This window comes from Glycine soja, chromosome 17, assembly GCF_004193775.1.
Source record: "Glycine soja cultivar W05 chromosome 17, ASM419377v2, whole genome shotgun sequence".
NCBI lineage: Eukaryota > Viridiplantae > Streptophyta > Magnoliopsida > Fabales > Fabaceae > Glycine > Glycine soja.
The window spans coordinates 6,839,004-6,864,325 of NC_041018.1; the positions used below are offsets into that span (position 1 = coordinate 6,839,004).

At 33.6% G+C, this 25,322-nt stretch overlaps 3 protein-coding genes across 4 annotated transcripts; 1 reads left to right on the forward strand and 2 right to left on the reverse strand.

The window, feature by feature from the left end:
* Positions 1 to 7,594: 7,594 nt before the first annotated feature.
* Positions 7,595 to 13,205, reverse strand: LOC114393074 (cysteine-rich receptor-like protein kinase 1). Its single transcript, XM_028354335.1, has 6 exons — positions 11,620 to 13,205; positions 10,682 to 10,804; positions 10,249 to 10,599; positions 8,876 to 9,110; positions 8,503 to 8,647; positions 7,595 to 8,409 (listed from the first exon to the last, which is right to left on the reverse strand). The coding sequence occupies exons 1-6, from the start codon at positions 12,500 to 12,502 to the stop codon at positions 7,999 to 8,001; spliced, it is 2,148 nt and encodes a 715-aa protein (XP_028210136.1). The 5' UTR covers positions 12,503 to 13,205; the 3' UTR covers positions 7,595 to 7,998.
* A 2,270-nt stretch (positions 13,206 to 15,475) lies between these two features.
* On the forward strand, positions 15,476 to 18,664 carry LOC114393322. The gene is made up of 5 exons (XM_028354614.1): positions 15,476 to 15,764; positions 16,656 to 16,760; positions 17,195 to 17,450; positions 17,629 to 17,706; positions 17,866 to 18,664. Exons 1-5 carry the CDS (start codon positions 15,726 to 15,728, stop codon positions 17,997 to 17,999), a joined length of 612 nt encoding a protein of 203 aa, XP_028210415.1. The 5' UTR covers positions 15,476 to 15,725; the 3' UTR covers positions 18,000 to 18,664.
* A 562-nt stretch (positions 18,665 to 19,226) lies between these two features.
* On the reverse strand, positions 19,227 to 24,888 carry LOC114393321 (U3 small nucleolar ribonucleoprotein protein MPP10-like). Of its 2 annotated transcripts, XR_003662540.1 has the most exons (14): positions 24,126 to 24,888; positions 23,911 to 23,984; positions 22,320 to 22,431; positions 22,117 to 22,227; positions 21,870 to 22,007; positions 21,578 to 21,646; positions 21,426 to 21,467; positions 21,251 to 21,319; positions 21,018 to 21,089; positions 20,870 to 20,923; positions 20,640 to 20,781; positions 20,357 to 20,419; positions 19,843 to 19,938; positions 19,227 to 19,735 (listed from the first exon to the last, which is right to left on the reverse strand). XR_003662540.1 is itself a non-coding variant. In XM_028354613.1 (13 exons), the coding sequence occupies exons 1-13, from the start codon at positions 24,753 to 24,755 to the stop codon at positions 19,731 to 19,733; spliced, it is 1,581 nt and encodes a 526-aa protein (XP_028210414.1). In that variant the 5' UTR covers positions 24,756 to 24,888; the 3' UTR covers positions 19,227 to 19,730. The 2 variants fall into 2 exon arrangements, 1 of the variants encoding a protein (XP_028210414.1); XM_028354613.1 differs by lacking the exon at positions 19,843 to 19,938.
* Between the last annotated feature and the right edge of the window lie 434 nt (positions 24,889 to 25,322).

A 25,322-nucleotide genomic window follows, 5' to 3' on the forward strand; every position in this document is an offset into this window, starting at 1 on the left:
TATAATAAGAAATTTCATAGCTATTTTATTGAAATGAAGAAAATTTAGTATATTTTTTTATTTTTACGTAAAAATCTTAAAAGTCGGATTAAAAAGAACAAAAGAAATATTTATTATTTAAATTATTCTTTTAATACAAAAAATGGCTATAATATACTCAACCAACACTTTTTTAAGAAATTCCAACCACACTCTTTTCAAGCATACATTTTATTATTAAGGGTAGGGGTGGGCAAAAACCAAATTGGGTTGAATCCATGCCAATTTTATAAAATTCAGTCAATTTTAATTAGTTTGGTTAACATTTTTTCTAGTTTAAATCTACAATCCAATTTAAACCAAATCTGATTATAATCAAATTAATTGGATTGAGTCATTAGACTTATTATTAAAATAATAAAAAATAAAAATGACCTTTTAAGCATTAAAAATGAATTTTAAAAAAATAGGTAAGTGATTCTAATAGTATGTAATTTAATATTTGTATTTTTTTTTTTAACTACTGGTCTAATAGCTAGCATCTTCCATTCCAAGTTAAAAATTAAATCATATCTTATATTATAATTATATTAATAATTAATTAGTAGCCTTGAAATGAAAAAATACAGTAAATGGATCAAAGAATTTAAATTTATTTATTATTTTTTAAAATACAGTATTTATTTTATAGGTTAAGATTTAATAATATCTAGATTCATGTACAGATCATGTGAAAAGCATACTGTTATTGCAAACCACGAAAGTTGGAAGAAGAAAAAAAAAAAGATGTGATGCGATCGAAATTGAAAACATAGATTCAATGTTGTTTGATAATCACCTCACACAAGAGAGCAAGGAAGAGATATCTCAAAGGTCGCAGGGGATCCGTCGTATTGTTTTTTATGTGGTGTGACTACGGCGTAACAAAGAAGGGAACCTAAACCCTAATCTTTAAGAGAGAGCATGAACATTGTATTTCTTGTAATCGTGTATTGTGTAATGTGTTGTGACTCGTAATTGTCATTCTTTTACATTTAAACAGGAGTGACCCGAGGATAAAGTAATTAAAGTTTTAGGTTTATTAATAAAATAATATTTTTTAGTAATCTTTATATATATAAAAGAAAGTAGGTAAGGGTAATTGTGGAAATATATTTTGCAATAATGAAGTAAAAATAAAAAAACAAAATGAAAGGAAATCAATAGGAATTAATGGAGTTAAAAATGTTTGCATCCTTTTGGTGAGTAAATGAAAAGAAGAAGAAAAAGCAAAATGTGTGTTGAATCAAACCAAAATATGAAAACGTTTTGATCCATTGTAAGTAAATAGAGTTAAAAACGTGTGTGTCCTTTGGTTTGGTGAGCAAATGAAATGAAAATTAAAACGTATGCTGACTCCTTCTTGTGCTGGTTGTGGCACCTTCTGCCTTGATATACATATTAATACAATGAAATACATGAAAATATGAAATTACATGAAATGAGATTTTATTCAATGAACATAAAAGAGTTCACATGATAAAAAGTTCACATTCACTTCACTATTATCGAATAAAACTTGTTAAAAATATTTTCGGCTCAAAACATCATGTAATTAAACAAAAACTCATGCTCCACTATCATATCCTATCAGAGCATTGTGTCCCGATGTCCTTCAGCACAATGTTCCTTGAAGCAATCCACCTAACCATCTGCTTCTACAAACACAAAGTTAGAGATCATCACAAGATCCAAACATAAACAACACACGATGAATGAATTATCACATTCCTAACTAACAGAGAGAAACAAGAACACATGTAGATATACATATCATATAAACGAAATATAACTTACTCAAACATAACTCACGTCATTCCATCACTTTGTCGTGTAACATCACATCTCAACACAATACGTCTCATTCATTTTCACATCATTCACGTACTCAATGATCAAAACACAACATCACTAAATCAATCAATATCGATCAATACACAAACATTATGCAACAAATACACTAAGATCCAATCATATATATAATGTGGTATCATGTCAGTGAAAAACCTCGTCGGGCGCCTAGGGGTACATGATAAGACAGACCATGCCCTGGTAAGTCAGGTCACTCTCACTAGGTAAAATCATATGGAGACCAGTCAGGGTCATGTTGTTTTACCAAAATGCTCCAACCATGTGGGATCGACACATGCTTAAAGGAGCACTCAAACCGGGTGTATTTATCTCCGATGCCTAGACTTCAAAGAGTCAATCAGGAATTTTCCCTCCTGATTCAAGTCCAACCTAGAAAAAATTTTATCACACAAACTCTACATATGAACTATACAAAACACATGACTCATCAATTGTTCTCAAAATAATTTTATCTCGTCACGTTTGTGATTAAACTCGTCGAGTCCCCACAGTGGTTCTCATCACAATACTTGTCGCTATTAACTCGTCACCCTTAAATGGTCTTATAGTCGTGTGATTGTACGATTAATATCTCAATACTCAATGCACACCACATCTTGATGCACATATGTATTACAAGTCAATACATACTCAATTTATCACATGCACTCGGTTTCAATCACGATGGTGTAATATCAAAGTAACATGTTATCACACCTCATGAATCATATACACTTTACCTATGAACTATGCAATACACACAACTACTCAATTATTTTCAGAATCATTTTAACTTGTCGCACCTCAAAGTGATTCAACTCGTCGGGTTTCTACAGTGAATCCCATCAGAGGTTCAATTTGTCAGTTACGTATTACACCAAGAATTAATTGACAAGCGCATTAGTTTTATAGTTGGCTATGTTGATATAGCTTAGAAAAGGGAAAAGAGAGTGACAGAACTGAAAAAATGACCTAAACACCCTTAATAATCCATAGGGAATAAATAGGGACGTTATTTGAATCTCCATTCCGTAATCTCAATAAAACAATTTATCATGTCAATCTAGCTAATTTTTTCCCAAGTACAAACAAATTATACAAAAAAATTTCTCACAGCACGTGGAGTAAAACTCCTTAAACAATTTCACATAATTATATTAAAATCATAGATCAAAAATACGAAAATATTAAGAGCACTCAATTTTATCAACCAATTCGCATCAGGACATCCATTGGTCCATCAAACACAACAATATCATATTTATAATCATAAAGGAAAATTATAATTCAATAAACATCTCAAATAAATCCTAATTTAATCCTCCAAAGATCTTACATATGTCAATTCTAATCCCAATTGCGATAAACTCGTCTCTTACCTCCAAGAGGGCTCATGGATGTAGTCCGATAGTAATAGCGGTTCCTTGAGACACCTCAAGTTTTTCCTCTCATTGTTCTACTAGGATTTCCAAGTGTCACATAGAAGGAGAAGAGATTGTAGCCTCCATTTTACTATCAATGTGCGAAATTAATTTTTCTCTTCAATAACATAATTTCAAAAATCCCAACGGTGAGACTTTGCAAAAATAGGTTCAAAAGGTGGTTTTATAATTTCACAATGATCCAATGGTTAACCAGTTCAGGATCATAGTTTTATTGTGACAGATTTGGGTGTATGTGGGAAAAGAGAAAGCTGAGTGTGAGAGATATTTATTCGACCACAGATATTCTCTTGCAAATCCCAACAGTGTATGTGTGAGGAAATGAGTCTCAAAACACGGGTTCAAATTTCATGATGATCCAACGGTTAACGAGCCTAGACTCATTGTTTTAGTGAGAAAGGTTTTAGTGTATGCTGAAAAAAGAGATAGTTTTGAGAAAGAGAAATGAAAACGAATTTGAGAAAAAAAGAAAGCGTAAAGATGTGTCGTGAATATCAAAATTGACCTAATATGTCTCTATTTATAGTTAGGATACTCTCAGTATACTATTTACTCTATTTTTTTTTTATATTTTATAAACATGAACTCTATTTTATTTCCTATCAAATGAATAATTTTTTTTTATTTTCCTCCAAACCATTATTTTAATTAATAAAATTATTTTTCCTTGTCTATTTAATTATAAAAATGAGGGCGAGCCCTGGTGCAGCGGTAAAGTTGTGCCTTGGTGACTTGTTGGTCATGGGTTCGAATCCGGAAACAGCCTCTTTGCATATGCAAGGGTAAGGCTGCGTACAACATCCCTCCCTCATACCTCCGCATAGAGAAGAGTTTCTGGGCAATGGGGTATGAAGTTTTTATTTAATTATAAAAATCTCGTCGTTTTTCTAAAACTCTATTTATTTTTAAATATATATATTTTTAATTTATTTTAAGAAAAATTGGGTGTTACAATGACAACCATAAGGTGAGAGTAATCCTTCGACTTAAAGTCACTATGATTCCTATATGTATGAGTAAATTGAAGGCTTTAACGCTATCAAACGTCATATGTAACACGGTGATCATAAAAAGAGTACTTGGGCTTGAAATGAATCATTTTGAGGAATGTAAGTGATGTAAATATGATTCATCCCTCCTACATAGCATAAGTTATGTTTGAGTTTTTTGATAGAGTGTGACGTACTATAAGTGTGATCACTCGAAAAATGATCAATTTAGATTAACAAAATTGACTATTATATTTCGACTTAATTGTATTTTTTATCCCAAACTTTTTAATTTTTAGCAAATTTTACCTCTAAAATTTTATTTAGTGCATTTTACCCCAATTTTTAAAAAAACTTGTGAATTTTATTTTCATCATTTTACGGTTAACATGTTTACACTTTTTATACTTCATTTTTTATAACAATAAAGTATATGTGATAGATTGATATATACTCCAAATAAGAAGTTTAATTCAGTTGTCAAATATGATACGCGAATTATTGTAAATTTTTTAAGAGACTTTATTATTACATTTATATCAAGGGTTTGAAAAATTTGTGCATGACACCATATACCTAACAAACTTGTGAACCGTTTGGCCGTGTGATAGATAGATAGTAGTAAGCTTCGAAGCACAGACAACAAAGTCACGTTGCTACTCAGTCAATTAGAAAAGAACCATTGGCCAAAATTATCAAGAAAATGACAGATGGCCAAAATGGGAAAGAAAAATTAAGAGACAGCTAGATATAAGTTTTACATAGAAGTTTTTATCTACTAGCTATGAATTTGTTTCCACTCCATTTTGAGTGAATGGGATAGAAAGATGAAATAAATAAGGAGAAAAAGAAAAAGTAATAAATATGTCAAGGACATCTTGTCTGTGTTTTGTTATAAATTGTTTGATATTGTCTTTATTTTAAATATTTTTACATAAAAATAATAATAAATATCATGACACAAACAAAGAGAGAGAAAAAAATAGGATTAAAGTGAGTTCTAACAGAATATGTTTATAATTAGCCAAATGTATTAGATCATGTTCAAACTGTAGTTTTTGGAAGGAGATGTTAGTTTCAAAACCTAATCTTCTAAATATTTATTATTGGAGTTGGTAGTCAGATCTCTCCGTGAAAATTTGGTTCTTTCACAAGAACTACTGAAATCTGCATTGTTTTCCAAAAAAAATATTTTTTTTTTGTCTCTTTGTCCAACAGAGACCCGCGGGTAGCAACTGGCATGAAGGAGAAAAAATCGAAGGAAAGGGAGGAAAGGGGATGAACAATAGAACTGATAAAAATGAAATATATTTTTCTTTATGAAAAAGATAGATTTGGGTTTATGAACACTAGATCTATCTCTGGATGTTGTTGATGAGACTAGAGATGGTGATCGCTAAGGGGAGGTAGGAGAGTGTGGGGGTCGTGTCGGAGGGAGGAGAGGGTGGAGGTTTGTCGCATGGCGGAGAGTTCAAGGTGAGGTTCGTCACGGAAGGAGGTGAAGGTGGTGGGGTTCGCAAAGGGAGCAGATGGTGGTGGTGAGTGGTGCGGTGGAGGGTGTGAGTGGGGGCGGGTGACACAACGGAGGGTGAGGTGTGGGGGAGTGTGAGAGAAAACAGAAAGGGGAAGGAAGAGAAGGGGAAAGGTGGGGGAGCGTGAGAAAGAAAAAAGAAAAAATAGTCTCTTGTGAGACCAAAAAAAATTATTTAAATTCTCAAAATAAGATCTATTAATTGAAGTAAAAAAAATTTAAGAAATATTGAAAGTAATATAACATTACAGAATTCATCAAAATTTTTATTAAGATCTCAAATTCAGATCTCCAAACCCTGGTTGAAGCTGTTACGGTATGAATACAATTTCAAATGAGAATATACAGCTGAAAACACCAAAACCAAGATAATAAAATTGCCCAAATTATCTTGGCATTTCTTAAAGGCAGAGCTGCACGGTTTTCTTTTTTCTTTTTTCCTTTTTGCATGGAAAGGGCAAACTGGCAAAGGAATGCAAACCCAATGTCTACTCTAGAGTCTAGGGAGGAAATGGACAGAGGCCATATCAAGCCGAAAAAGGTAGAGAAATAAAATCAGAAATTATATCAAACTCCTTAAGCTTAATCTTGTGAAAAATAAGTGACAAAGGAAGGGAAATTTTAAAAAATATGTCTGTATGAATGACTATGGATTGGTGAAAGATAATGGTTGGTAATTAGCTTACAGGCAGACCTGCACGGTTTTCTTTTTTGCATGGAAAGGGCAAGGACATGCAAGTCTAGAATCTATAGAGGGGAAATGAACAGAGGCCATATCAGTCAACAAAGGTAGGGAAAAAATGATGTTTCTTACTGCCATTTTTTATGAGTTTCAGATAAACAATCGAACATGTACATAAGAAAATACCAAGAAAAAATAGCTCAATTCATCCTAGCATTTCTTAGTTCTTACCGCCATTTCCATCACTACACTTTTTTCTCCATGGAAGGGGCAATGACACGCAACCCCAACTAGAATATATGAGAAAAATGAACAGAGACCATAAGCAATATTTTGGTCTGTTTGTTTAAAATAAATAAAAAATTGCCTATAAAAATGTTTTTGAAAAGTGATTTTTTCAAAAGTATATAGAATTTATTTAAAAAACAGTTTATACCAAAAAAATGTAAAACTACTTATCTTATTAAAAAAATATTTTTTAACAAATAAATTTAAACAAATTAACCAAATCTACTTGTCAATTTTGTTAATTATTTTTTTATAGTAAATAAAATAAATAAGTGTGTAATATTTCTAAAATCCATAGAACAAAAATACATCATGCATTACCATAGGCTATAATATAAATATGTTTATATAATAATAATAATAATAATAATAATAATAATAATAACAAAAAGAATAAAGTGTGTCCACTTATAGGCAAGTTACAAAATACTATAGTAAAATAAATAATATATATATATATATATAATTATATAATATATGTTTGGTTTATTTTTAATAAACTGTTTTTTTTCAAAATTTTAATAAACTGGTTCTATCTCTATTATGCATGACCCCTATATAAAGCCAATGGGAAGGGGGACAGGCTCTATCTCATTACCCACAAAAAAAAAAAAAAAAAACTGAAATACATGAATAATTCATTAATCCCAACAAATAAGGAGACGAAATATATTTTTGATAACATAAAGTTTAGGAAGAAGAGAGATTGGTCATTACAAGGTTATAATAAAGAGAGCTTACATATACATGACTATAACTGAATGTCTGCCACGAATCAAACACAAGACATCCGTTTCAATTCAAACTTATGCCGAATGCCATTGACAATAATATTAGAGAAGAATCAACCAGAGAAAATAGTTTCATAAGTTTCAACAACTCTAATACATCAACAAGTTGCATCAACTCTAATAATCTTCACGCACAAAATAATATAAACTATTAGTAGCTTCATAACCATAATCTTCTGTTGAGCAAAATCCATAAATACCCCCCTTTGCTTAACTTCCAGCCTTGCACATAAGAATTTTATACACTCAAAATTTAAAATTAAGCTTATTAGGAGAGTAGTGACTTTTCTCAGTTTTCTATTATGCCTAGTTTCAGCTCACCCCCTGAATGATATACATAGTGAACTAGAACTCCTTAACTTAGTTAACCATGCATGGTTCTATGGATCATCCTAAGATTTGAAGTTCACCTACCTTGGCTCAGGTACCCCAATATTTGGATATTTGAGTCAGGACTCCCCGTAGGGTTGAACCTGGAATAAGGAGAAAATGAATTCTCAAGTACTGTTACATCATCATTTGGAATTAGGGAACTGGTGGTGCTGTGGAAGGAGGATCTTGCACTTGCATGCCCATTTGAGGATAGAATGCGGGCTATGGAATTGAGGAATGGTTGTTGATTTGGGGAGGGAATAACATAGTCTTTCTTTGTTAGCATCTGAACTACTTCAGACATGGATGGTCTGAGAGTATCAGAAGACTGTGTACAAAGAAGGCCAGCTTGGAGTGCATTTGATGCCTCTTCTGCCGTAAACTTGCCATGTAGAGTGGGATCAACGGATGATGTGATAATATTTGCATTGTAATTTTTCCACACCTGAACAAGAAGAGATAAAAAGATTAAGTTACTAGCTGCTAATGAAATTCACTAATTCCAATAAGTTAAGGTATGAGGGATTGTAAATCTTACACTGTGGAGTACTGAAGTTGACTCTGGTATATAATCACTGTTCTTCTTACCACTGACAATTTCAATAACCAATACCCCAAAAGCATAGATATCTGCCTTTTCTGTCAATTGTCCGTTGATAACATACTCAGGAGCCATATATCCCCTGCCATAAGGAGTTGATTACTTGATTTAATGTATCACAAGTGAATTTTTTTATTGAAATTTATTTGAACTTTGTTCATCATTTCTATTACTAAATTATTAAGAGATTGAGATTCCAAGGAAACGTTTTTATAAATGATTTGCTGTTTTAAATATTGCATGGCATGGATATCAGCTATCAATGTACCTAACAAGGGCTAAATTGAAATGAAAGAATTTTTGTACTTACAGTGTCTCCGCATTTCCTATGCTAAGAAGAGATTTGTTTTCAGCAACACTACGAGCAAGACCAAAATCAGCTATTTTTGGATTAAGATTCTCATCAAATAGAATGTTGCTGGACTTTATGTCTCTGTGAATAATTTTTTTTCCAGGGCCTCCATGAAGGTATGCTAAGCCCTCAGCTATCCCACATATGATTCGAAACCGTTGTTCCCAGTTCAGAGCATTTTCTGAGTTCTTACCTGCAAGTTACAAGGAATCTTTTCTCATTTTTGAAAATCAGGAGGGAGAAAGATAGATAAAGAGAATAAGTTGTATATACAGTATGTTCTTTTCTCCCTTAAAAGTTAAGCTGAATTTCACAAGATTAAATTGTGCTAGTTAGTAATCAATAACAAAACTTAAAAGCCAAGTCATCATGAAAATCATGATTTTTCTCTAAATATGTTAGGATGTGATATTTAGTCAATTTATTTAATTTTTTAATCATAATTTAATTGTTTGGATATAGGATTTTCAAAATTTTAAATTTACATCAATTTTTTTTAAAAATTTAATAGATTAAAATAATAGAAATTGAAATTTTTCATAGAATTTCAAATTCTCTCCACTCATACAGTAGTCTTCGTTCTCTCACACCCGATCTTCCGTTACGGAAAACTATGAGCAAGGCTCAACAATGTCATCAAATACACTTTCACGCCAGAGATAATTGCACGAACGAGGATCCAAATCCATGGCGATGAAGTGAACGTTGCGGCGGCGAGGACTTGTGGCACGGGGGCGAAGGCCTTGAGGATTTTCCTGGGCGACAGAGGCGGTGGCGTGGACGGCGGCGGCGAGGGAGAGGGGAAGGAGAGGAGGGCGAAGAGGGTGCGCGTGCAGAGGGACGAGACGGAGGCGTCACAGGACTCGTGTCAGACGGCGACGCGTGCGACGACCTCGAGGTGGAGGACGCGGGATCGGAGGGGGAAGATGAGGTTGAAGGCTAGGAAGGAGAAAGGGAGCGTGAAACAGAGGATAGAAGTTAAAAAGTTTCTTATTTTAACTTTTTCTTTTCCCACTGCATGGTCACAACTTACTTTTTATTATTAAATATTGTCGAACATTAAAATTATTTTAAATATTTAAAAAATATTAATATTTATTTTTATTTAATATTAAAACTTTAATTTTTAAATAAATATTTTAAAATGAAATTTTAAATTTTGTTAAAATTAAATTAGTTTATCCACATTAAAAAAATTAAAATACAAAAAGTTAAATCATCCAAATAAAATATTTATAAAATAAAAATAATAATTATATATATATATATATAAAAGATCAAAGGTAGTAGTATATATAGCCTTGTGTATTCAAATTAAGTGAAGAACTCACCGAAAAGGACTTGATCAAGATTTCCACGGGGCACAAATTCATAAACCAAAAGGCTTTCAGGACCATCAATGCTGCACCCCAAAAGCTTCACCACGTTCTTGTGTTGAATCTCATTGATCAAGTTGAGCTCATTGAAGAACCCCTCTGTCCATTGCCGGGCATTAAAAAACAGTCGTTTAACAGCAACGGTCCCTCCCGAGGGCAGGGTTCCTTTGAACACAGAACCAGCTCCACCCTCCCCTAATTTGTTTGCGGGATCGAAATAGTTTGTGGCCTTCTCAAGCAAATCGTACCTAAAACTGAAGCCAGTCACGTAGGCAAAACCAGGTGACGCACCGCAACTGTCGCTTACTGAAGAGAATAAGATTAATTAGCACCATTAGAGCAGAGTAAAATACTAGCATTAATATGGCTTCAGACTAGTAAGCATTACTTTTATTTCTACGCGATGATGCTATTCTTTTCCGGCATATAAATGCAGCAAGGACGACGAGCAAAAGCCCTACAATCGCTAATAATACACATGCAACCATCAACCAGACAGTACTAGGCCCTTCTGAAAAAACCATTGGAAGAAGTTAAAAGTAACTTCAAATGTAGAAATTAAACAATACTGATGTCCTGTTGTAACAATAACAGGCATGGTGTGGGGATATATTAAAGCATGCAATACACAGTTACATGCCATAATGTTATTATAAAAAAGTCAACATAGAAAGAAACTATATACATTTTTTGGTAAGAGTTTTTTTTTTGTGTGTGTGAGAGTTAACATGTATCTTTACGGAAAACAATTATGATTGAATTAAACACTATAGTATAGACTACAAAACTCTTGCTCTAAATAATTATTTACAGATAACTCAGAAATTCAAGCCACTGATTAAGTCACAGGATCCGTGTGCTTGGTACTTATCAACACCAAGTATATGCTAGCATAGAATTATTGTAGTTCTAGCTTAATTAAAAGTTTCTTTTATATGAAACTATTTTTCTGTGTAAATATATGAAATTACTTTAAATATTTGAGAAGAGATAAAGAAATTACAAGATTAACTTAGTGATCAAAGAAGACAAAAAAGAGAAATGAAAGATACTTGGTTTGAATCTCAACTAATAAAAAACTAATGATTAAAAGATAATAACATATTTATCGATAATTTTTTTTTAAAAAAAATACGAGTAAAAAGGACCAACTGCACTTAGTACTTATCAATTAAATAATAATATAAAAATGTTTACATTCTCAGTCCATTTTAATTAAATTCTAAAATTAGTGTTATATATATATAAAACTTATTAACTAATTAAAAATCATCTTAAAATATGTTTTAACTATAACAAAAGGAAAAAACTTACTATGTTGTATACCTCTAGAATTTGTAGAATCCTTGATGCCATGCAGTGCAACGTCGTTGTAGAACTTGCGCGTTGAGTACCTCAAAAAGCAACCAGTAAACAGACTCCTACCCTGAGCATTAGGCACACATTCCTGCACTCTTGTCCCCGCTGCATTCAAGCATCTCTCGCACGTCCCTTTATCCAGCGTCCCCCAGCACTGCGCCAACGCAAAAACCCCCTCTACTCCGGCCACCGCGAACCCGCACTCCGCCGCGCCCTTCGTCGCGTTCGCCACCGCTGCTGCCACCCGTCCTTCCCCGTCTTTCCGAAGCCCCGGCGACGACTGGCAGACGCTGATGTCGCGCGTGGGGTCCACGCTTTCGCGGAAGAACGAGTAGTTGTCGTAGCGGAGGAAGCATCCGTCGAGGTAGATTCTGCCAGCTGTCTTGGGCACGCACCGCGATAGCACCTGCCTCGCTTGGGTGAAGCACGTGTAGCACTCCGTGGGCCTCAGGTCGCGGCGGCACTGGCCCAATGCGTACATCGGAGGCCCGGAACCGAGGAGCGTCTGCGCTCCCCAGCCTCGCTCTTTGACCTGAAACGACACCGTGTCCATTATGGCCATGAACTTGGACGCGCTCGATCCTGGGCTCTCAGAAGCCCCGCACGTGAGACCCGTCTCGTGTATCCCAAAGTCGTAGGAAGCCGCATGTGGGATTAATAACGAGGACGATGTCAGTATTAGCCAGGTACTAATAAGATTGAATAACTGCGTCATTTTTTGTTTCTCTTTTTCTATTTGTTCTCTCAGTTTTAAAGAATGAGGATCAAGCATCCCCCGAGGTAGAGTGTAAAGAAATAGAAAGAAAATCAATTGAGATGAAAGTTTTGAATTAAAATAAAATATAAACATATGAGTTTCACGTTAATTTATTGTATATTTCTTTCGATTTTCTTTTTCTTCAAACGAGCAAGACCTATGATGAGAGTATTGAGCTGGTATATGCCCGGTTATAATGACTCCTTTTTGGCATTCTCGGCTTGTCCTTATTAGAAGAAGATTGGGAGAGGGTATTATTCACGATCCTGGAGTAGATAGTTTTCTTCTTGATTAATTTTCTTACAGGCATGACCCTAGCTTTCAGGTTTATGGGTTTTTAGTTGATATAAGAGAGGGAAAAAAACTATGAGAAACAACAAGAGGATCCTAGGAATGAATTGGCTTTGTTTTTTCGTTTTGATTTCCTTATTTGGCTTACCGGTACAATGGGATTAGGCTTGCATGGCGTAGAAAAAAATAGAGTGGCACTTCACGTTCAACATGGTATTGGTTGGTTATACCTGTCTCTAGATACAAACTTTTTATCTTCTTAATTTCAACGTATTAGGTACACATCTTCAAGTCAACTAATTTCAGGTAGTTGAATTAGCTAGCCATTAAAGTTTTCATGGACCATACGGGAGAGGTATTATATGTACTATCTAGTCAGCCAATTATAAGTACATCGTGTGTGAATGTGAATATATGATAATCATATATGTCATTAGGTTATTGTTAAATATAAAATATACATCTAATTTGATCAAAGCTTCAAGCTTGTTACCTTAACCAATAAAAGAAGTATTCTTACAATACGCAACAATTAAACCTAATTTGCCATGAATGCTGATAGCGGCGGTAAATTAAAGGAAAGTATTTGGTACATGAGAATCATTATTTTGTGAATGATTAATACTATTTGTTTAGTTAATTATAAATATTTTTGGGAATATTTATACAATTTTTTATAATTAAAGATTATTATTTTGATAATATAATTTTTTAGATATATAAGTTTTTTTTAGAAATATCCCTTTATGCCTTTCTTTTAGTAAAACAGTTTTATTAGATATACTTCTTTAAATATTGTCTTTTTAAATTTTTTTATTTATCTTATGAGAATATTTATCTTTTTTTATTATTTGAAATAAAGAAAACTTTATAAAAATACATTTTAACTCAACAAGAAAAATTAAAGTTATACAATTCTGTTGAAAAATTTTGTATGCTAGTTAATTTTAATAAAGACACGTTTTTATAAAAAAAAATAGAAGAAAGTCGTCAATTTTATTTTTTTTTTAAAATAAGATCACGATTTAAGGGTTCCTTAAAACCTAAGATTTCCATAATATCCAAACAAAAAGGGGATCTAAAGTGTACTAATAACTATTTTTCTTTATTGTGATCTATATATGCATAAAAAGTAGTCAAATTCTGAGGCCCAGATATCCTTCCCTTACAAGTATCTTGCATTCTAGCGTCTTGAGGGATTTAATATTTTACTAATATACAAAAGTGTTAGATATGTGGATATGTATTAAACTTTCATGGCATAACAATTGAAAACTATGAGACTAATCATATAATCAGAATATATGCACCTTTTTTTGTAACAAGGAGAGCTGAAAGCCCAAAAACAGAAACTAAGACAAAACAGATCGATATAGAGGACTCTGTAGGAGCCGGAGCTTACGTGGAACATGAGAACGTGGTTCATGCAGAAGAGGAGGTTATGTTGCCGCAGTATGAGCGGCATGTGTTGGGGTGGCACAAAGTTAATGGGATTAAGTATGTTGAGAGAATTATGAGGTACACTGCCAAGAGTAATGGGTGCATGCATGGTCGTGATGATTAGTGAAGGAACTCAACTTGCTTGGTTGGTTGATGATTATGACTATGGGGGCAGCTTTATTGAGATGGGGTGGTGGTGAGGAATCTAGATTAATTGTGTGTGGGTTTTCCTGCACTTTATGTTGGGGTTAGGGACTAAGGGATTATTGTTGTTTTTATTTTAATGGCTTTTGAAATTCTGTTTTCCCTTGGTTTGCTTTTGTGGGTTGGAAAAGTAAAACACTGAACTGCAAGTTGCTTTAGAATATAGTATTTGCAAATGATTAAGGTTATTTATACAACAAACTATGCATTTCAGAAAAAGGCAGGAAAATATATGATAACATAGATAATTAATATATGAAATTGTGAAAATAACATTTTGTTATTTCACTTTGTTTTTATTATCCCCTCAAATGTGTTTTAAGAAAATAATATAACGAGTGGTTAAGCTGATAAACAAACTTAAATTGATCACTTGAGAACTTCCATTGTTATTACCACGCAACCAAATTTAATTTGTTTTTGGATTGAAATGTTTTTAGAGATTACTTTAATGATTGAGTGTTGTATTAATAATCATTTATGTGAAATAAAATTATGTTTAAATTTGTTAGTTAGGTGAAAAGTAGTTTTAAGATAATTTATTTTATTTGAATAGTCTAAAATAATTTATTAATTTATAATAAAATTACAAAAGAATGCATGACAATTTTTTAATAGTTGATTTTGCATTTAAATTAATCAATGGTTGGAAGTGAAACAGAAAAACAAAAGTTAACAAGAAAATAATAATATGTTGGCTTTTAATCATAATTTTTTGAAATTTTGATTTATCATATGTTGAAATTATAATCTAAAATTATCAAACACATTTGAATAATAACAACAGATACATTTTTTTCCTACCAATCATATATCATAATATTAAAAAGTAAGCATATGCAAAGGCAATATGTCACACTTAAATACATGGAAATGTCATAGTAGAAACCAAATAACAATATATAAAAGTCAACTAGAAAAGTATATTTTGGTAGTCATATATTAATTTTAAAAGAGTGTAAATTAATTTTCAATTAAATATTAAATTAAAAAATCAAGATATTGTTTATCGGAAAAATAAAATATTACGTTGAAAGAAGAATATAGATAAGATGTGTGTTTCCCAGAAAAGAACAAAAAATAATGAATTATCAATACATGGTAAAAAAAAAAAAAAAACAGAAAATGAAAGAATAGAAAGAATACTGCTACTCCATGTAACTCAGTCTTAGTCTCAATCTCAGAGCTGAAGTACCTAAAAATAACGATTCCTCGGCGGTGCAATCGTTCGAGTCCACCGCCATACACACCGAATCAATTTCTTCGGAGATCAATTTCCCCTTTTCCGTTTTGGATTTTCTTGCGTTGCCTAATTTCTCGGCAACCAAACAGCTTCTACAACTTCCATTTCCATTCCGTTGATTTTGCCGCATCTCCGATCATGGAAGCTCCTGACAACTCAGAAGCCACCGTTCCATATGTACGAAACTCCTCTATGTTGCTTTTTTTTATTCTTCTTCTTTATTTTTGTTATTCGATTTCATTTTAACTTAGAATTTAGTTGAACTATTCGGTGTGTGGATAACAGTGTGCAAAGAATTTGAATAAAGAACCCTAGACTTTTCGGTTTATATGATAGTTGTGTAACTTATCAATTTGGTAGCTGCAATGATTTGGTTCATTTAGCACTCAATTGGCGGTTGACAAGAACAGAAAAAGACTTTTAATTTTGAAGCATCTCTACAAAATGATGATCAAGCCTCTGTATGCTGATTACAGTTAAAATCAACAGAATAGTGAAGAATATGAGAATACCTTACTTAATAGCACCAAATAAAACTTGTCTAATCCGAAATTGCAATGTTGAAATTGTTAAATCTGAGTGTGGATTTTGCTTTTCTGTTTTCTAGATGTTTTTTTAGGTCTCACCTTAGGTGTTTAGTGATGCATTATAAGTTTCTCTCTCTAAAAAATAATTCGGGTGTATGTTATCATTTACGAGTGTGGATTAATGTCAAACAAATATACATATATTTCAAGAGGTGGTGAGTCATGAATCTCATGACCAAATTTCAAAATATACTGCAAATCACTTTTATAATTCTGTAGGTTTGATGCAGTGGCTTCTCAATTCTCATTCTGTTTGAAAATATGTGTTATGGAATGCTGGTTATCTAACTGTATGTACCTATTGAGTATTAAATTAATGTGTGTTTCCAGAAATCTGTACATATCATAATTCACAATGTATTGAATGTTTATCTTATTGACCTTGCATTGATCTAATGAGAAAACTTTCTGTTTCCCTCATGGACTTCATCATACTGAATTCATTTAACTTCATTCCTATTCTAATGCTTTCTTTAATCAGAATTCTCCAAAACTAGCTGGAACAGTTAACTGGGGCACGGCAACTGTCGTTGGAGTATTTGCAGGCATGTTATATGGCGGTAGCAAGGAGGCAGCTGCTTCTGTTGTAAGTTTATGAGTAAAAATATGCTTCAAAACTCTGCCTTATATAGAATTGTGAAAGTGTATTGTGTTCAACACAGAAAAGGTCATTAAAAGTAAAGACAAGAGAATAAGTGAAGATCATTTTCTTCAAAGGACCGAATTGCATATTCTGTAATTCAGTATGTGAGTTTGGTTTGGTTTTCTTACTCTTAGATATATGACCATGATGACTTAAGTTCAGCACTAAGGTTATGATTTCATATTTATTTATTTGATTTGTGGTTCCCAAGAATTAATATTCCTTGTTATTTATTTGATTTATGGTTCCCAAGAATTATCTTTTCTTTAGCTGATTGTAGGTTTTTTTTCATGCCAACCATGTTATTGTAAACATTGCTTGTCTAGATTATCCCAATTAATTGTGGTGATCTTAAGGAATTTCACATGTGTTGCTAGAGCAAGGATGCAGAAGTTATGTTGAAACTTGGGAGCACAGAAGACAAGCGTGAGCAATATCGATTGATGAGAGATGCAATGGAGAAACGATTCATTCGAGTTACACGGGGCTCAATAGTTGGAGGGGTACGCCTAGGAATATTCACTGCTGCATTTTATTGCTTACAAAATCTGCTTGCAGAGAAGAGAGGTGTTCATGATGTTTTTAATGTTGTTGGAGCTGGATCAGCCACTGCTTCAGCTTTTGGTTTAATCAGTAAGAAATCATACACTTACTGTACACTCTATATTGTTACCTGGGCCGGATGATGAGAACAGTTAACTGTTCTGCTTTTTATCTCATTTTCTTTAGGGTGATATTTTTTTAGATAATGTAAAATATGGTTAAATTTCACAATTTTTGTGTTGATATATTGTTTCCCGTTTTATGTTAGTGCCAGGATCACTCCGTTGGCGAGCAAGGAATATGGCACTAGGGTCGGTGCTGGGAGCAGCATTTTGCTTTCCTCTTGGTAAAGTTGTTATTATTTGTTGAGTAGTCTTGTAAGTTAGTGAGTAAAAGGAAACGACCCAAATTCATCATTCAATTATTTTTAAAATTTACCTTGCTTATCTGTATTGTGGATATGTGGCTATTTATTGAAATTATGATTCCATTAATTGTTTGGCAGGTTGGATCCATCTGAAGCTGGTAGAAATGGCTAATGAAGGTAATCCAGCTGCACATCCACACTCAGATCAGAGACAAGTGAAGAGTGGGGTTAGTGCTGCAATTGAGAGGCTTGAAGGAAATTTAAGTAAATGAAAAGCTACTGTTAGGTGTGATACCCCTCTCACGGCTAGTACGCTTTGTCATTTTTATTTTCTCAGAGAAGTGGGGTAACTTTGAGTTAAGGGAGTTGATGGCGTTTGCCCTTTTTACTGGAAGAAGTGATAATTCAATAATTTAGTTGAACGTGTTACTTAAGTTTTTTAATGTTTATTGCGCAATATGGGATTCAGCTATGATGCTTTCAGTCTAGGTGGTTTGTAGTATGCATATTCTTAAAGTGCTAATGACTTTGGATTTCAATTATTCTAGTAGCTCAGAGCCGAAAAAATAAAATATTTTAGTGGTGGTAGTATCACAGTACGAGTCAACTTATCCAGACAATCTAAGCCAGGCATTCTGGAAAAGCTAAAATCAATGGAAGAGCTGATTGGGCTACTTAACCTGTTATCAATGGAAGAACGTTGCAGATTAATAGCGTCAAGCCTTGCTCATTCTAGCTTAGTTATGACTTCGGAGAACATTACAGAAGAAATAAGAGTGAGGGGAATTACGGGTAGCTCCTTTTAGTGAGGGGAGCCACCTAGGCAGTTTTGTATTCAATACCCTTGTAGCAGCTCTGCTCTGGGTTTTCTTATGAAATACACTGTCCTCATAAATAGCACTATTCTATTCTATAATCATCTTTTACTTGTCTCTGACAGACGAGCTGATTGCTGTAGGTTAGAGTGCCTAGGAGAAAGTTCCATGCTGGGAATGCTGCTTAGTAATACATTACTTCTGCATGTTTTATCACATCTGAATTTAATTCGAAGGCGAGTCTTTCAAATCCTTTTAGAAATTATTTGTCACCAAACATGATAGAAGCATTGATGTTCAAAACTATTTTTTATTAAAAAAAAATCGTTATAAATATTCATTGACACTTTGGTAGGGAGAGAGGGGTATTCAAAGGGGAAAAGAAAAAGAATATTGAACTGGACCATTTAATGTACAAGTACTCAAGGAGATTAAGTTAAAAGACCCATGCCCAACCCTAGACAACAGTATTCAAGGGAACCAAGATCTACCATCAAAGTTTTATAAGTAGAAACATTAAAAGCAACATTTTCCAACGATTTTCTTATTTCTCATTGCTTCGTTTCAAAGTGCAACCACCTGTCGTCAGCAATGCTCAAAAAGCAGACCAATACAATAAACCATCTGTTTAGAAAAACACAAAAAACTCATGCCCATCCCCAGATAGCAATGCCACGCCAGGAATTCAAGAGAATCAAAGATTTACTGCATCAAAAAGTTTTACAAGCAAAAGCATCAAAAGCAAAATTTTCCAACAATTTTCTTATGCCTCGTTGGTTTGGAGAATTCAAGGTTCAACTATGACCATCTGCCATTAGTTTGGTGCTCTACATATCAGCTGTGAATATAATTAAAGAATACAAAATTTAGCACAAAAAAAAATACCGCTGCTACGAACTTGTAACAATGAGTAGCAGGAAAAGTAAATAAACAGTGACTCTCCTTTCCATGTTTTGATATTAACCAAGAATTCAAGGAATGACGAAAACAGCCAAACTAAAAAGAGCATTCAAGTTGCTTTCATCTGCCACTACCAAGCTTATGAATGGCATTGCTCATTTATCATGGTTGACTCCAACAAAAATCCTCTTCCATGTCAATTTTACTTCATTTTGCCATGGGCTCCCCCTTTGAACTTATTATTAGTTGTGCAGCTTCTGTAAACAATCATAAATATTGAATTGTTGTTTACCCTGCAAAGATCCAGGGAGATTCAAGGTGAGAAGCAACAATATCATCTTTTGGAAAAATTCTTTAGACTACATCTGGTTACTCATTCCACGGTTGGCAGCCAACTAACCTCAATGTGTAGGAAACTAGTCATCATATCTAAAGACTAAGATACAAGGAGTTGTGCCCAGACAAGGGTAGAGTCATATCCAGGTACCCTGTCTCACTAAAACATTTTTTTCAGTTAGGCTTAATTTGGAAGTAATTGAGACTGCAGTGTACAACCGATTGAATCTACCTAAGGTATACTATGTCTACCTAAAATTTCAATATTATGCAGGATTTGGTGGGAGTTATGACAGAAAGCAAGCTCCACTCATAAGGGATGTGACTTCTACCATAACTTTATAGAAGCCTGCCAAGATTAAAAAAGGAGAAGATATGTATATAGCCAACTCCCGCGATAAGAGGATAATGGCATTTTGGAATTCATAATAGAACAGACATCGCGATAGTTATAGTTTTATTTTTCTTTAAACAATGTGGTTGCTAACAAGAAATTAACTTGTGTCACATTCAAAAATAAGTGAGTATAATGTAACATTTCTTAGACCTAGTACAAAAAGGATATATAAAGAAATTACCATTAACTTTGCTACGAATCACCCCTTCTTGTGCCTTCTTATTCGTCCTTTTTACTGCCTCAGCTGTAACCATAAAAGTTTGTTAATTATAATGAAAAGCATATGAAGATAGTGTCTGGTACAAAACAAAATGCTGGGTATCTTTCCTCCTAGAACAATCATGCATATGGTGTGCAACTTTGCATAAAGACAGGTAATGAAGTATTGAACACCATAATCTCTATGTATATGTTGCTATATGCCAGTTACCAGGAAGAGACTTTTATTGCATAACTGATGGTACCTTTAAATTTTCTTTTCTTATTAGCTCTCCTTGTTTTCCTTTCTGCCTTTGTAAGCTCTGTTTCTTCCTTAATATCACCTTTCCCATCAAATACCTCCTCAGGTGCCAACATAGCAGCATCTGAAACAGCCACAGGTGCAATCTACCCAGGGAAGGCATAATACATTGTCAGTATATGATAAATGGAAGAAACAGAAACATAAATTTGATTAAAAAAAATAGTTCTTTACTTCTTCCATTGCTAGAGCAGGCACATTAGCTTGAATAGACATGTCCTCTATAACCTGTTCAGTTCAATTCAAGGCAAATAAGAAGACAAATTTCAAGTGTCAAGTATATTGTCTATCAAAAGAGATAATAAGAACGTTGATGTCATACAGGTTTTGGAGCAAAGTTAAAATGAGAAAGGGCATCCAGCTTCAGACAGAGTCTCTTAAACAGCATGCTTGCCTGATTACAAGTACAAGTATCAAGATTCAATGTATAATTAAATATATAAAAGGATGGCTACATAGCGTTGTATTACACAAGGAAATGAAGCACATAACAAATGAGAAAGATACTAAATAGTAATATAAATAGAAACAAAATAAAGCAATCGAGATTAGCACCTCATTCTTTTGTTCATCTTTAAATGACAATGGAGCAGAAGTGGGGTCTGTCTTCTGAACATATTCTTGCTGTCAATCATTAAAAAAATCTTTGAGGAACATCACAAAATGTACAACTCCTTGAGGAATTAATAATAGGTTTCCAATGTTGCAAATATATCCAAGAAATACGGACCTCATAAAGTTCTGCAAGACCCTGCTTGCTTTTATTGTCATCCTGTGTTCATAACGAAAATGAAATGACTTGTACAAGTTAGTTACGTATAGATATAGCAAGACATGAAGTTGAACCTTAAAATTGGTTTATTTCAGTAAAAACAAGCTTACCAACTCTTTAACTTCCCGAGGTGCTTTAGATGGCAATTTAGGAACCCTTTGAACATCATTAAAGTGCCCCTATAGTAAACACAAATGTAAATTAGAAACAAATAGTGTTTGTAGGTGCTTGTAGTCTCATGTATTACTTAGTAGTATAAGTTAAATAATCAACTCAACACACACACCCAACTTTTTACAGAAATTGTATATGCTGCCATCTATATATCTGCTTCCATTTGTGTAAATAACTTGATGTATTATAGTAGAAGTCCAAACCATGCCAGTTCAACATATTAGTTACCTCAATAATCCTTTTCTTGATTATATCCTCAATTGAAGCTGTAACTTCTTCAGTGATTACAGGAGCAGGCCTCACATTATGCTCAAAGTCCAGATCAACTTCCAATGCACTATTCTTTGGTCTCTTTGCAGCAGTTACCTGTTATAAATTCAACAATCAATAATCTAACACCATATTAGCAAAAAGGGCCAAGGAATGCAATCCACAAAAAAATCAGGTAAAAAAAAGTAAGGGACTACTGTATTACCTCACCCTGCATAGTCCATGTTTTTGGATCTATGTTAGCTTTCTCCATCAGCTCTATCTTGGACTGAATTTTTTCCAGTTGCTTTTCATGGGCAGATGCAGTCCCTTTCGTCTACATACATTTGGAAAAAGAAGGATAAGAAAGTTGTTTTCAAAATAAATAAATATATATATATATATAAAGAGAGAGAGAGAGAGAGAGACCTGCTTGTCAAATTCCATATCATCTTCATCATCAGAATATTCAGATTCCTGAAGTACTTGAGCTTTTCTTTTTGACCCCCTTTCCTTTTTACCTCCAAAGAAGTCTTCATACCTGACAGCAACAGAAGAAAAAATGAACCCAGCAAATGGATAATAGAGGAAAACCATCTAAATCAGTAAGCAATTACAAGGAGTAATATAACTAAACAGAAGTACCCAGCTAATTGCATAACATATGACCAAGGAGAACTGAACTTAATATTAAAGCAAATACACCGCCACAAACAAGCCACAGAATAATTATTATAATAATTAATTAAATAGTAGTAAAAGAAATACTGTAAAGCTTAAAAAAGACGAAACATCACTTGACCAAATACAGTTGGCCAGACAAAACCATAGAGGGAATCCAAAACTAACGAAATAACAATAATAACAACTACAACAACAACAACAATAATAATAATCATAGCCTGCAGCAATTACTATTGACAAAAACACAAAAACTACTTTGCTACTAGAAATCTTAAGCATAAATGGCATACAGTTAGATTACTTGTTCTCCTTCAGTTTCCTCAAGCTTCAGATGGTTTCACATTGAGTTTTCATTGGTCTTCCTCTCTTTCAACTATTCGTCTACTAGGCTATTATCAATCAAATCAACTCTTTCTATTGGGGTTTCTATTGGTCTTCTTCTCACAATGACCAAATTAGGTGTGATTTTACCATCGTACTCATTGGTGTTACTCCTATATTGTCTCTAGTATATCCATTACTCATCTAGTTTTGTAGGTCTATTCTAATATTTTCACCTCAGCAACTGCAACTAAGGACAGACACAGACCTACACACTAGGTCCTAGAGGCATATGTCCCCTCAGTCACACTATGTTTTATATGTTATATCCTACATTTGTATTGTTTTTCCTACAGCTTGCTTAATATAATTATAAATTTAAGATAAAGGTCAAATTCTTTCGATGTTATAGTAACTTATGACTTAATGATAACAACAACAAAGAATATTAACAAAATTAAACTTTCTCTCTCAGAGAATTTTTTTAATGTAAATATAAATATTTTACAAACAATTACTTGTGTGTCAGCATTGTTCTTAGCCATCTTGCTCCCAACACTACCTAAATTTCTTAGTCTCTCGTTGCTTGTGCACTTAGCTTATGCTTGTCAGGTTGTGTTGAGTGTTGACACTTTACCAGCAAAAATTCATTACCATAAAGCATAGATGGTCTTATGGCTACGAGGTAAAAATATTAAAATCACAATAGTACTACCATATGCCTAGACCTCCTGCTTGTAATGCTTTCATATTGTTATTCACACATCACCACAAAAAGTTTTATCCACGACAAGAAATAAACGAGTGATATCAATAGATATCTGTGAAACAAAGATCATTAAACTGAAGCGAAGCAATTTAAAGCTTTTATTTATGTAGTTCATTGACCCGTAAGTGAAATTACAGATTAGTGATTGTGAGATAAGCAATAACTTAGATTGCAAGCTTAAAATGGATGAATATCTTCTTTTTTTTTAGTTCTCTAGTGGGAGATTGGGAGGACAAGAATAAACACCTTGCACTTTCTATGCCCTCTGCTTCTTCATCTTCATCCTCATCATCATCATCACCAATCCCAAAATCACCTTCCTAGATAAATATAATTAGAATGAGTCAGAAACCGATTAATTAATTAATAAGCAATAACCAATTAAGACCAGGTTAATCTCATGATCGTGTTTAAGAACACAAAAAAGGGTAATGAAAACCAAACTAAGAGCACAGACTCACCTCATCACTTTCTTCTTCGTCATCTTCCTCCTCACCTTCTCTGTCTGCCTCGCCATTCTCGAAATCATCTTCCTCCTTCTCTAAGTACTTTGTCAATTCATCTATTTTAAAGAATTTATCCTCAATGACACCACCTTCTTCATTATCCTCCCCCTCTTCCTCTTCATCCTCCGTCTCTTCTTCTTCTTCTTCTCCTTCTCCCTCCTTTACTTCATCATCCTCATCTTCTTCCTCTTCCTCATCCAATTCCTCGTCAAAACCGTCACTCTCTTCTTCCCACTCGTCTTGACTCTTCTCCTCCTTCTTGTTCCCACCCTCCGAAGGAACCTTCAGCTGGGAAATCTCTTCGGGATTTTCGACCAGCTGTTTCACGCGGCGGCGAATGGTGGATAACAGAGGCTGCGTTTGGAGGTCTATTTGCTGCCATATCTGTTCTGCGTCGAAACCGTCCACAAGGAGTTGGTCCAGTGGCGATTTTGGGGAAAACGGTTTTAGGGAAGAGAACAAGTATTGCGATGCGGTACGAGCAGCTTCCGACAGCGCTGGGTTCGGAGTGAGAAATGAAGGCGGTTCCGTCGCTTTCAGCAGCCGTAGGGCTTCGACGCCAGCGTCGTTGCTAGTGTTCTCCATGGCAGGGTGCTCTGATAGTGCTACTCTGTTCTTTCGGCGATATATGGGTTTAGGGTTTTAGGATTTTAGCCCAGCGAAAAATGGTGAAGACTAAAACTGTGCGTTTTGATGGACCAAGTTTCTTTTTGGTGGGGATTTTGATGGACCAAATAAATAAACTTTGATTGATTATTGGAAAAATATTTTTATAACACGAAAATGAGAGTGGAAGTATAATTTGTCTCTTGTAATTTTGAAGTGTGTATTTTGGATTTATATATATGAAAAGAAAATGTGAAAGATGTATAAAAATAATTATACATATCATGTGATATAATTGTATTTCACTGAAATTATACAATAAATTCTACAACTAAATATAAACTTTTTTTTTAATACAATTAAGTAGAAACTATGATTTATACTCATATAATATAAAATTTGTTTCACTTTAGTAATTATGTTTTTACAAGTTATTTCAGTTTGTTTTTTTAATTAACTCAGAAATTTATTTGATTATTTAATTAATAATTTTTTTAGTAATTTTTTTAATTTTTAACACTTTTTAAAATGTTACTTAAATAATAT

Coding starts and splice junctions, on each gene's coding strand:
- LOC114393321 (XM_028354613.1), bottom strand. CDS start 24,755: ATGGAGAACACTAGCAACGACGCTGGCGTCGAAGCCCTACGGCTGCTG. Junction 22,228..22,319: donor ATATGGAATTTGACAAGCAG/GTCTCTCTCTCT, acceptor AAATGTATGTAG/ACGAAAGGGACTGCATCTGC. Junction 20,420..20,639: donor TAAGAAAAGAAAATTTAAAG/GTACCATCAGTT, acceptor TTATGGTTACAG/CTGAGGCAGTAAAAAGGACG.
- LOC114393074 (XM_028354335.1), bottom strand. CDS start 12,502: ATGTTTATATTTTATTTTAATTCAAAACTTTCATCTCAATTGATTTTC. Junction 10,805..11,619: donor GGATTCTACAAATTCTAGAG/GTATACAACATA, acceptor TGGTTTTTTCAG/AAGGGCCTAGTACTGTCTGG. Junction 9,111..10,248: donor TCTTGATCAAGTCCTTTTCG/GTGAGTTCTTCA, acceptor TGTAACTTGCAG/GTAAGAACTCAGAAAATGCT.
- LOC114393322 (XM_028354614.1), top strand. CDS start 15,726: ATGGAAGCTCCTGACAACTCAGAAGCCACCGTTCCATAT. Junction 16,761..17,194: donor AGGAGGCAGCTGCTTCTGTT/GTAAGTTTATGA, acceptor ATGTGTTGCTAG/AGCAAGGATGCAGAAGTTAT. Junction 17,451..17,628: donor TTCAGCTTTTGGTTTAATCA/GTAAGAAATCAT, acceptor GTTTTATGTTAG/TGCCAGGATCACTCCGTTGG.